This window comes from Melampsora larici-populina, assembly GCF_000204055.1.
Source record: "Melampsora larici-populina 98AG31 unplaced genomic scaffold MELLAscaffold_2, whole genome shotgun sequence".
Taxonomy (NCBI): Eukaryota; Fungi; Basidiomycota; class Pucciniomycetes; order Pucciniales; family Melampsoraceae; genus Melampsora; species Melampsora laricis-populina.
The window spans coordinates 3344601-3356829 of record NW_006768766.1 but is presented as its reverse complement, the minus strand read 5'-3'; the positions used below and the strand labels follow the sequence as shown (position 1 = coordinate 3356829).

The 12229-nt window shown below is 43.0% G+C and overlaps 2 protein-coding genes across 2 annotated transcripts; one reads left to right on the top strand and one right to left on the bottom strand.

Annotated features, from left to right (window-relative positions):
* Positions 1–2970: 2970 nt before the first annotated feature.
* Positions 2971–3771, top strand: MELLADRAFT_89342 (uncharacterized protein; the record flags this gene model as incomplete). Its single annotated transcript, XM_007404513.1, has 1 exon — positions 2971–3771. The coding sequence occupies one exon, from the start codon at positions 2971–2973 to the stop codon at positions 3769–3771; it is 801 nt and encodes a 266-aa protein (XP_007404575.1).
* A 4054-nt stretch (positions 3772–7825) lies between these two features.
* Positions 7826–10820, bottom strand: MELLADRAFT_89341 (uncharacterized protein; the record flags this gene model as incomplete). The annotated part of the gene is made up of 10 exons (XM_007404408.1): positions 7826–8272; positions 8344–8412; positions 8500–8591; positions 8654–8801; positions 9023–9210; positions 9277–9360; positions 9435–9734; positions 9799–9921; positions 9987–10157; positions 10370–10820. 10 exons carry the CDS (start codon positions 10818–10820, stop codon positions 7826–7828), a joined length of 2073 nt encoding a protein of 690 aa, XP_007404470.1.
* Between the last annotated feature and the right edge of the window lie 1409 nt (positions 10821–12229).

Here is a 12229-nt window from a genome sequence, read left to right as displayed (position 1 = left end):
CTTCAATTCGTCAATCTTCTTATTGATATCTTTTTTGATTTGTTTTTGCTCCGTATCAGTTGCTTTTTCAGGAATTTTTGAATGTAAATCCATTACAGCTAGCCCCATTAATACATCGTGAACACTGACTGAAAAGTTTTGAAGATTATTCAATGTACCGGCTTTGACCACTGCTGATTCGTGTGCAATTAATTGAGATCCTGACGAGCCTGAAGTAAGTAGATTTTCTCCGCCACCGCTGGAGCCTAAGGTTGGACGAGTTAATAATAAATGAGAAACAAATCTATAACTATTTTCATAAGGAGTAGCATCCGGGTTTTCTTCAAAGGTATTCTTGTGAATGACTTGATCACCAGCCACCGCAATAGCATCTTGAAATAAATTAGAAACCTCTTGACGTTTCTTTTTGGAAGGACATCCAATAGGCCGCACAGTCCGCCATACGTGAAAAGGCCATAACTTCGTATCCAGGTCCGGATTGAAAGAATCTTGAAACAAAGAAGGGCTCCATATTTCGGAGCTAAACAGCAATTCACCTTCAGCAGGTGTGAAGAATTGAAGTCCTGTGACAGAAGGGTATGTCAGTTGAATTATTTTACCAAAGTTCAAAAAATCATATGCACTAACCTTGCTCATTAACGAATTCAAGCCATGCTGAATTAGACATCTTGCTGCCCGAAAAACACGTTCCCGGAGGTAATTGGAAAGATGGCTTTTCCAAGAGAGGAATATGTTCAAGCCTCATGGTGATCAAGTTGAAAGCACTGTCTCTACCTTTGGCAAAGGTAGCTGAAGACATCTTTTTGGCCGGAAATTTGGTGAAACTTTGACAGAAAACTTCTTGATGCTTCAGGATAAATTCCGTCTCCAAGATTGCGGGAGGCAAGTTGGCTGGAATAGTTGCCACTTCAGTTGAGTCAAAGACTGGAATGTCTAGATCCATTTCGTCTTCACATGGTGTGACTTGGAAATTCGTGTCTATGAGAGACAAGAATGGTCAAAAAGAGAGGAAAAGTTAAAATAGTGTTTTCACAGAGTTCTTACCCTGAGTATGACCTGGCCGAACGTAAAATACAAACTGACCAATTTGGTTCTTGATGAGCTGAGTAATTGGTTCCACCAGGGATCCAACCTCCATTTCGATATCTTCATTACGGTTCGAACCAGGTCCCACGTCGCTGGTATTACGTTCGGAGGCCTCCGTGGTGACCGGATGCTGGTCGCCGAGAACTTCTGCAGGTAATGTATTAACGTCTGCAGGCAATCTCGAAGGCAGATCAGAGGATCTTTCGGGAACCGGAGCCGGAGAGCGTTCGCGAGCCGGAGAGCGTTCGGGAGCCGGAGGCTGTTCGGGAACCTGAGATTTTTCGTGGGCCGGAGATTGTTCAGGAGCCGGTGAGCTTCGGGGCTCCCTGATTTTCCCTAACCCATCTTCCTCATCCTCAAGTTCGGATGTTGGGCCAGGAGAAGGTTCCGGGACGGGTGGTGGAGACGATAGAGGTGAGGAGATTGGTTCTCCATCTAAGTCTGAAGAGGTTGATCGGATGACTCCTTTCCGTAGAGATTTTTGAGATAATTTGACCGGAGGAATATCTAGTTCATCTGAGGTTGAAACTTTGTCTTGATCTTGTTCTTCTGCTGGTTCTTTTTCATTCTGAGTTTCGTGTTGAACAACTTGATCATTTGAATTTTCTTCTTCCTCGTCCTCATGGCCACCAGAATTCGAATCATCGTCTCCTTCGGCATCCTCATTCGAATCATGATCATTGATGGGGTCCTTAGGTTTCGAGCTAACACTACACAAAATTTAATGTATTCTGTACAGATTTCAAAAATGATTGTAATACAAAAATGCAGATCACAGATTACTGAATTGATCTTATTACACAAATCATGCGTGTAGAGATGAGAAAAAAATAGCAAGGTAAACTGAGAAACATGCTGGTAGCTCTTGGTAGATCCTATAGGGAACAAAGATCCTGGCAGCCCGTTCAGATTTCAAAGGACCAATGGTAGTTCTGGGAAACAAATCGCATTTTGCAAATATTCCACCTAGTTCGAAGTCAATCATTACATAAATAGCTTTTTGCGACCTTTGTGCTATTCGTCCGTTTTTTCCGGACAGTCGTGCGGCAGATGATGAATGGAAGCCACACACATACACCAAATATATCAACTTCACATATGTTCATTAAATTAACGCACCAAGTGAAGACAAATAGAAGCTCGCAGAATGAAACTTTCGGGTGCATGTAGCACATTCTTGTAGTCATACAATGTTTCCGTCGTACGATTACTTGAATGATCTAACCGGGCTCAATCATGGACTCTCCGGAAGATATGTGGTCGTAGCCCTATATTCATAAATTGGGGATTGTCATGATACCCTTTATGTATGTAGTAAGTTGGTTCCTTTTCTTTGATCGCAACACAACCAAAGAAAGGCATCAGCCCCACACCACGTTACCGCCATCCGCTCATAGGAGCCTATTGAGTGTTTGATGAATCAGTCTCGATTGCAGCCACTCAACAAGACTCGAGGGCCAACTTTCGATGTTGAAGACTTCTCACCCATTTAGCTAATCACTTTATTTGCGATCGGTCTCTTCCTATCTTTGGCAAGACGTCCTTTTTTTCCGTCGAACGTGACCTGATTTCTTTCGTACCGTATTCAACTTTACTGTGTATGCCTATTTTTCTGATTCGGGTCTTCTTCCTATCTTTCATGAATCTCTCTTTCTCATGATTTGCTCTTGATTCTACAGTGTGAACCTCGATTGTTCTGTTAGTTTCAACTCGCCGAACCATTGTCAGTCAGCACGTAAGTCCAGCTTCACTCCATCTCAATGATCTTGTGGAGGTACCTTATGGGTTTTGGTGACGCATCAATGAACTTTATAACTCCAACAGATCGACAATATGCCAGCGAAGAAAAAAAAAGCGGGAAGTTCCGCTCACGGTGGTTCCCCTATGGATCAATCTGGTTCTAACAAGGCATCCGCTGAGCAATTGAATAGCTCGACTCAACTGCCGCCAACACCAGGAAAAGCGCCACCCCCTGGTCAATTCCCATTCAATCCGTTTCACAATCCTTCGAACGAAACCTCCAACGAAAATTGGTACAAGATTCAATCGATGATGACCAATAGTGATATGCGTGTATTTCTTCAACACGACTTCGAAAGCAAGTGGGAGTCTATCAAGTGTTACGAATACTACCGAATCATTTTATACTTCAATCCTGCGACCAAGTCCCGCCCGAACCACAAGAAATCCCTGTTGTACAAAGCCTTCAAGGACGAGGTCTACCCAATTCTAAAGCCTCATGTGCTACCCGTGCCACCTACTCCAATGGACACTGAGCAAAAAGTTCGCAAGGATTTCAATCCACTCAGCCGACGAGTCAGGAAAGACCAGCTTGTCACTGCGGTCCTAGATTCCCGACCTGTGACTACGATACCTAAGAATTCTGACATCGGAAGCTTACTTTATCTGTACCGAGAGCATGTCGACAAGGATTTGAAGATACCTGGCGATTCAGAATTCGTTCGACCACCCAATGTTGTACATCGTGATAATGTCAAGGAACTCTTGATGGAAGAGCTCCGAATGAGCTTGCAGGAACATGCTCCGCACGTGTTCATTCATTCCACACCAATGTCACACACAGTCCTCGTCAATCTGTACATCAAGTTTGTGTTAGATGAGCCAGTAGAGCCAGGCATGGTGGTTCGTGGGTTTCACTACTCGCTCCTGCGTAAAACCCCTTGATTGAACGGGATCTATCTACATATCTGAGGTTTGTTTGAATTCAATTCGATTTTCTTTCACTTTTGTCTTTTACGAATTCTGCTCACATGATCTGACTATTTACTGTAGCGGCCCGTTTGTCGATTGAGATTTGAAGTCTTTCTCTTCTCACCACTGCCTTAATCCAACAACATTAAACTCATCATGTCATAAATACGGAGTCGACTGGTATCTCATGGTTAGGAAGATTAGTACTTGTTCGGAATTATGCTCTCACAACATGTTTGACTATCTGCTCTTGAAACAGTCTCTATTTCCTATTCTAAACGTTATTGTTGTACAGTAGATTCTCCGGCGAGTACACTTGTTTCACTTTATCATATCCATGCCAGTGCTTCATCTTGAACCTTTCCAACAAATTGTTGTATCTCTCCCCATTCAAAATTATCTATCGCCTATCCGTGTACTCGACTTGGTTTTAAATTCTATTGTCTTGATTTTGAATCTTATCGTCTTGTGACATGCCTCCGAAAACAAACAGAAGCAAAGATCCACACCGAGTTGTTTGTCGCTGCCGAATCTATAACTGTTATCTCCAGAAATATGAAGATGCACATGGAGTGACTCAATTTGGTGTCGAGGTCGTACCTGAAACATTCGAACATCATCAGTTGGCAGAACGAAGAGAGAAAGCGATATCTAGATCGCTTGCTCAACAAACCGGGGATACGTCTGAATCGCCTGCGACTGATATCAATCAAGCTACAGAACATCTTGCCCACTTAAACTTGAATCGTCAATCCGATCAAGAGAGAGGCTCACGCTCCTCATATCATGAAAGTCCTCCGATACACGACCCGCCGATTGGAACGTTCACCAATCAACCTACATCAGACTCTTCCCTTGATCCTCTTCCGGTCTCCTCTAAAGTCTGTATGTCTGCTGCAAAAGCTCGAGATGAGGGAACCATGAAAGTATACGATTGTGGTGAGATTCTTCTCTTACAACATCTCTTGCAGCTTTTAACAACAACTAACTGTCAGTATGTATGCAAACTTGTCAAATAGAGCGCTTCCATGCATTCACACTAGAAAACATCAATCCGCTGCTGCTCCAAGTTGTCCTCATGGTAGCGCTTTTGAGCATTTTTGGGAACCTCTCGATGGCTACAGCGTCGTGGATCTTGGACTCCTTAAAGATTACAATTGAACTAGCTTTGACATACGGTATTAATCCTCTTCGAACGCCTACAGTCCTTAGGTCGTCAGATATATCAAATTTGCACCGGATCCCCAAAACAATCACAACAGTAATCTCCTGGTTGAGGATTGATCCTCATTTAATCGAGATGAATTGTTGTCAGCAATGTTTCGCGCTATACCCCCTAGAACGTACACCGAGAAATTGTACCCATCAAGTTTCTCAAATTCCTGGGGGACCACCAGAGCAGTCGAACACTGATACTCAGACCACTTCTCCAGCTCAAGAATACCTACCGGACATTTCCAAATTTTCACAAAAAACTTGCGGTCAGCTACTAACAAAAATATCACGAGGGAAAACAGTTCCTGTACGAAAATATGCATTCCAAAGTCTTTCAGAATGGATTGCGCGTCTACTCTCTCGTCCTGAAATCGAGTCATTACTAGACAAGTCGTTGGTTGAGTCTACCAAGCCATTTAATCAGAATAAGCCCATAAGTGACATCCACGAATCAAAAATTTGGAAGAACTTCAAAGGTCCGGATGGAAAGCAATTCACTGCAACAAGTGGGCATTTGACATTTGGGATGTTTGTTGATGCAATCAATCCTTATGGAAATAAAACCAGTGGACATCACGCATCTATAACATTTATTGTAATGGTTTGTCTGACACTTCCTGTAGAGATTCGCCACCGACCTGAAAATGTCTTTGTAGTTGGTATTGCACCCGGACCTTCGGAACCCTCTTTAGAGCAAATGAACTGGATTCTACGCCCAGTTGTGAATGAGCTTCAATCACTATGGAACCCCGGCCTCTTACTTTCGCGAACTCATATGTACAAATCAGGGCGTCTTGTTCGTGCTGCACTGCTTCCATTCATAGCCGATATACCAGCTCTCAGACGCTCACTGGGATTTCCGAGTGCGACAGCCACATTCTTTTGCTCGAAATGTCTCATCACTAAGAAAGAAATCAACAATCTAGACAAAACCGAATGGTCAGTACGTACATGTGCTCAGCACAAAGTGTGGGCATTTCAGGCTCGTGATGCAAAGACTGTGAAGGAACGGCAAAACATCTTCAAGACCCACGGTGTACGTTACTCAGTATTAGTCGAACTTGAATATTGGAACATTGTAGATTATCATGTAGTTGATTCTATGCATAACCTTTTGCTTGGTCTTCTGGCATGGCATGTTCGAAGATTTTGGGCCATGAAAGACGAGGACAACACCAACGAAGGACTGGAGCCTATAACAAATGTGGAGCTTCGTGATCTTTTCAATGAACACGCTGAAGCACAGAAGCTTCAAGAAAGAATTCCAGTACAAGAAAACAAAGGCGCTGAAACTGAACACAACAATCAGGATGAAGATGGCTGTAACATTGGTGAAACTTCGTTTGGTGAAAGTACATCTCCCAGTGATGAAGATTTTGACCCTCTGGACGATTCTGGATGGAACGGGAAATGGGATGCTCCTCCTTTTGAAGAAATAATTTTTGACTCTACAATGCTTGCAAAGATCAATCGTCGGCTTCAGCATATCCATATACCTACGTGGATCAAGCGTGCTCTTCCCGTGCTTGGAAAAGCGTCGTTTGGAAAGCTTAAGGCAGACGAATGGAGAAATCTTTTTGCAATCCAATTGCCACTCATACTTATACCAATGTGGGCGGATCAAGGAAATGTTAAGATGTCTCTCCTCCAGAACTTTCTACACCTAGTGTCGCTTGTCAATGTTGCTCTTAAACGCGAGATGACATCAAAGCACATCAAAAGCTATGAACATCATATTCAAAAATACCTTGAGGGATCCGTTGAATTATTTCAGCATTGTGGTTTGGCTCCAAACCATCACATGGCTCTCCATATGACTGAATTACTTGAAGAGTTTGGCCCTGTGCGCACTTGGTGGTCTTTCTTTTTTGAAAGATTGATGGGGAGCATTTTGAAAGGCTGCCACAACAATCATATCAGTGAGTTTTTCGTGCTGAAGAGGAGTTATAATGAGCTAATTACATGGGTTCTTATGTCATTAGGTGAGCTACCAATAACATTCCTCAAGCATTTCTCGCGAGCTGGGAATCTTGCTGCCCTTCTGGAAAACGAAAAAGTTCCGGATGCACTCAAGCCCTATCTTCCTCGATTACGGTCCTTGTATGAGACTATGGAACCTACTCCAAAGCGCCTTTCAAACTCAAATATGCAACCCATCAGAGCTGATATACTTGAAATGTTGGAGGAACGCTTAAATAGTGAAGATGATCAATGTCAATGGATGGTTCCAGACAAGTTGTGTGTACTTTCAGAGGATGATGCACTGGCATATGAACCACTTCATCCCAACGCATTTTTCTATAATAGGATTATGCACAATTCTATTTCATATTCAACCTTTAGCAGCAGTCAGAATGACAGTTTCATTCAGTTCAAGATGGGCTCAACTGGGGCTCTGGATTATGGGCGTATATTTTCAATCTTTATACATCGGCGGTCTCCGACACGGTCAGAAAACATTTTTGATACCTGGATTCATGTTCAAAGGTTTCCTAGGATTCCTGCTTCTCTAGAAAGATTCGATCCTTTTCGTCACGCAAAAGGATTTCACACCCAAAGTTGTTTACGCGCATGGGGACCAACAGAGGACTGTATTGTGAGATTAGATGAAGTTGTTGCGCATTGTTCATGGGTAATGTTTAGGCCTGCGGAAATTAACTCAAAAGTAAATATGGCTACTGTAGGTTTAGTTTCTATGGCCAGATAGATTTTTTAGGTAGATCATTGTAGCAAAGGATATTGTGTAATTACAGATATTGAGCTTTGGGATCAAGGAAAAGCGAAAATACAAAGAGAAAGATATAACCCTGTTTCAAATGGAATCTAAAGCTATCATGATTTCAGTCAGACCAATCTCAGGTTGGATTCCTAACATCGCTTGACCTTTAGAGCCAAGCTGTTCGAGAAATTCTTGTGAATAACAGTCTCTTGGTAGTCCTTCGGGTGCTTCAATAAGACTCTCTGATGCATCATTGCGCCGGATACGGGGGCGAGATGGTCGTCCACGCTGCGGAGAATTCGAGTTCTTAGGAACACTCTGATCCAGTGTTCCCTTTCGCGCCTCCAAGCGAACCAGGAGACTTTCAAGTGCCTTGCTACGCCAAGAGAGCTTACAAGCACATATCAAACCTTTGCCGGGAGTGAGATTCTGCGCCTCTTCGGTATCAGTTTCATCATCGCTACAGGTTACCTTGATGACTGATAGAAGTGGCCAGAGCGTTTTTTCTTCAAGAGCTATCTTGGACCGCATTGCTCTTAACTGCAAGGTCAAGGTTCGATGGCATTAACACAACTTGCGCAATCTAAAACTTTGAGTGAGATCATACTTACACGGCATAATCGTGTAGCACGTCTGACATTTCTAGCTACACATAACTTTTGCTCCTTGTCCCATGTCTGCTGACGGTATCTGAAGAACAATCAATGTGTGTTTATGTGTCAGTGTATAGTGTTTCCTTATATCACGCAGAGATCTAAATATCACACCTTTTCATCAGGGTCTGTATGTGGGACGAGAAACACTTTTTTATGTACGGAATGTTGTCCTTGTCCAGAGAAATCCCAGTGTACACTCCCAACTGAACAAGTCTAAAAAAAATCCTCTGCGAAAGATCCCACAAAAGTCTATTTTGTCTTGAACCTGGTGAGTCTCCCAAGTCTGGGCGAAAAGATTCTACTCCCGCTGCCTTCATCAGTTCCCACGTGACGGATAGTTGTTGGGGCGAGGCTTCTCGATGTCCAGGTCCGTTTGGATACGGGAAACAAGGGTCTACTCCAGGACCATGGTCCTGAGATTCGGATGGCTGTGCTGGGTCAATATCAATGCTGTCTAAATCTATTTCGCAATTCCATGGTTCCTGCTCTTCGACGGTCGCTGGGCGTGGGAGTGGCTCAGATTCCGACTTCAGGCCGAACATCATTTCAAGATGGAAACGGATTTGTGCCTAGTATGCGCAGGAGGAAGTTGATTCAACCCCAAAAGGTGCAGATAGAAATAATGAAAACTTACGGCTGTGCGTCCCCCGCGTGCGTGACCGTTGATATTGCCTGAATTGCGATTGCCGACAGATGACCTTACAGCCTCTGACATACTCTTAAGTTCACTTTCAAGCCGTTCAATCCGTTTGTTTGCCTTGATCAGCAACAATTTGGTTTCTTTCCATAACTTTGTGAGCTCTTTGTTAGACATCACGGATTCTGAAATGTAGTATAAGTCAGTAATGCAGGGATGCAGGGAAAATGTAATAGAATATGTGAACATACCTTCGGGAAGTACCTCGTTCTCCAAAGCCATTCCAGATTGCATACCTTCGGATCTGTGATTTTCAGTCCGCTCGAACTCAAAGTCTTGATGATTGAACAACTCGTCATCTTCAGAATTCAATAATGCCGGGAAAATGTAATAGAATATTTGAACGCACCTTTGGGAAGTGCCTCGTCATCGGACACCATACCAGATTGCTTGCCTTTTGATCTGTGATTTTCAGTTTGCTCGAACTCAAGATCTTGATCATTGAACAAATCTTCATCTTCAGGAATAAAGTCGCTGTCAGACTCTCTGCACTCCTTCTCTTTCCCCTTTATTGACTTTGAATGCATTGAATGGGATTTTGACAAGTCCGTTGGTCGGGGTCGAGGGTACAGAAGTGTTCCGTGTTCTACGCTTGGTAGAGATTTTTGCAAGGGCTCTGTAATGTCGTTTCTTCCGTACCTTGATCCCCCTACAAATGTTTGCTAAATTTCTTAGAACAAGATGCATACGTGGGTTCGAAAAGCAAGACTTACATTCAAGCACTTCCTTTGATGTTGTCGAAAAGGTGAAACTCCTTTGCATGTCATCTGATTGCTTTTGAGCTGTTGACGTAGATGCCACCCGATGTTCTGGTTCACAAGTTACGGGGGGTATGACTCAAATTGCAATACTAACTTCAGTTTTTGGAATGAATTGACTAGGAGGAATGCTTCAGACGTACTCAATTCGTGATAGATCTTACAATTTTCAACTAGGTTTGATTTGTCCATTCCAAACGTGTTCAAACCCACTTCTTGCAGCATCTTCTCCAGAACTTTGTTGCTATAGATCTGATAATCTATTTCCTGAGGATCCGATGTATCAGCCTCTTCAAACGTCGAACAATGGGAGACTTTTGTCTTCGACATAAGGTATTGGTGCATCCGGATCGGGAGTTTTTTGAGGCGCTTTTTCCTTTTGAGCTGTTGACGTAGATGCCACCCGATGTTCTGGTTCACAAGTTACGGGGGGTATGACTCAAATTGCCATTCTAACTTCAGTTTTTGGAATGAAAATTGACTAGGAGGAATGCTTCAGACATACTCAATTCGTGATAGATCTTACAATTTTCAACCAGTTTTGATTTATCCATTCCAAACGTGTCCAAACCCACTTCTTGCAGCATCTTCTCCAGAACTTTGTTGCTATAGATCTGATAATCTATTTCCTGAGGATCCGATGTATCAGCCTCTTCGGACGGCGAACAATCGAGACTTTTGCCTTCAACAGAAACCGGTATTGGTGCATCCGGATTGGGAGGATCTTGAGAGGAAATGAGACTTTTCCCTTCAACATGAGCTTTTGGTGAATTCGGATCGGGAGTTTTTTGAGGCGCTTTACTCGTGAGTCTTCTTCCCCTTTTCAAGATCCTTTTTTCAAGCAGCTCCAGGAGACGGGGCCGAGAGGTTTTTGGTCCAACAATACCGACGTCTTCAACGGCACCTTTCGCACAATCTTCTTCAGAAAACAAGTTTGCTAAATCAGCTTTCAACGCATGGAAATCTAGAGTCGCCATGCTTGGGCGCACCTGCAGTAAGTTTTGTTTTCTTTCTTGAAGTTACTATATCATTGTTATTTTCACCTTCTGCCACAATAGTTTGTTTACGTTTACACCTGGTGCTAGGAGGCTCTATCAGGGGTGGATCACTAATTGTTGATGAACGAAGCACCGGCCGAACGCGGGATCCCTTTGCTGGCATGATTATGGCATGCAGGCGAGCAAGATTGAAATAGAGACACTTAAAGAAATATCGGCAGTGAAATTAAGTAGATGAGATTGGAATAGGCGAAAATTAAACATCAAGATAGGCAAACATTCTGAAAGCTAGCCGAACAACGCCCGAACAAGCAAGCAGGGTAACAGACCGTCGACAATTATGTTATGAGATAGATAAGTCATCGCATCAACGGGATAGCAGAGGCAGTGATCTAAGGATAATCTCTGCGTCTCATTCATGGAAACTGAGTTGACGTCACATACCGTTGCTGGGATTTTTTCTCACTAATTACTTGCCCAGATCATCATCCCAAGGGTTTGGGGAAAATACCGCAAACAAGTGTAAGTGTTGAGTCTCAGTCGGTTGTAGTCATCCCAAGGCTTGGGGAAAAATAGCGCAGACCGAGAACAAGCGTTGAGTCTCGGTCTGTTGTGAACAAAGGTAGCAATGAGCTTTCGACGAAATCGGAATTTTGTAATTAAGTAATTACCGAAGTCCGATCTTGTCAGAGACACTGGTCAAGAGTTGACTACATATTTTTTATACAAAGGACTGTACATAGTGAATTAATTCCCTCAAATCTCTCAATTTCCAAACTTCAACAAACGATTAAACAATGACAGCAAATCTCATTCTCAATCACCCCATCCACGAACAACCCTTTCATCACACGAACACTACCCTTTCGATGTCAAGACTTCGAAGTTTAACTCAGCAATTACCGAATGAGTTACAAATATCAGTTCATCAAAGAACACGCTCACCCTTTGTGATAACTTATAACACCCACAATCATCCATCCTACCTTCACAATCCATTCGATTATAAACTTTGTCTCACCAGACTTCCTTTTTCTCAAACGTCTCAACATCATCATAACTCGTTTTCTCATATTATAGTTGATCATTTTTTCGTACAACTTATACCAAGTAGCCCAGAAGATATGCTCGAGGACTCACATCTCAATCCCCCGGATTCATCAATTGCACATGACGCTAGTATATCCGAGATCCTTCACAACGTACAGACGCAGCAACCTGATCATGATGAATGTATGACCTACATCATTGAATTGCTTTGAATATCTTCTGATCAAGTTCTTCATATCATTTGTTCCGTTGATCCAGCCTCCGGACCCCAAGCGGTCACCTCCAGTGATCCTCATGGTTACCCTCAGCTTCAACAACTTCGAGTATCTTCCCCCACA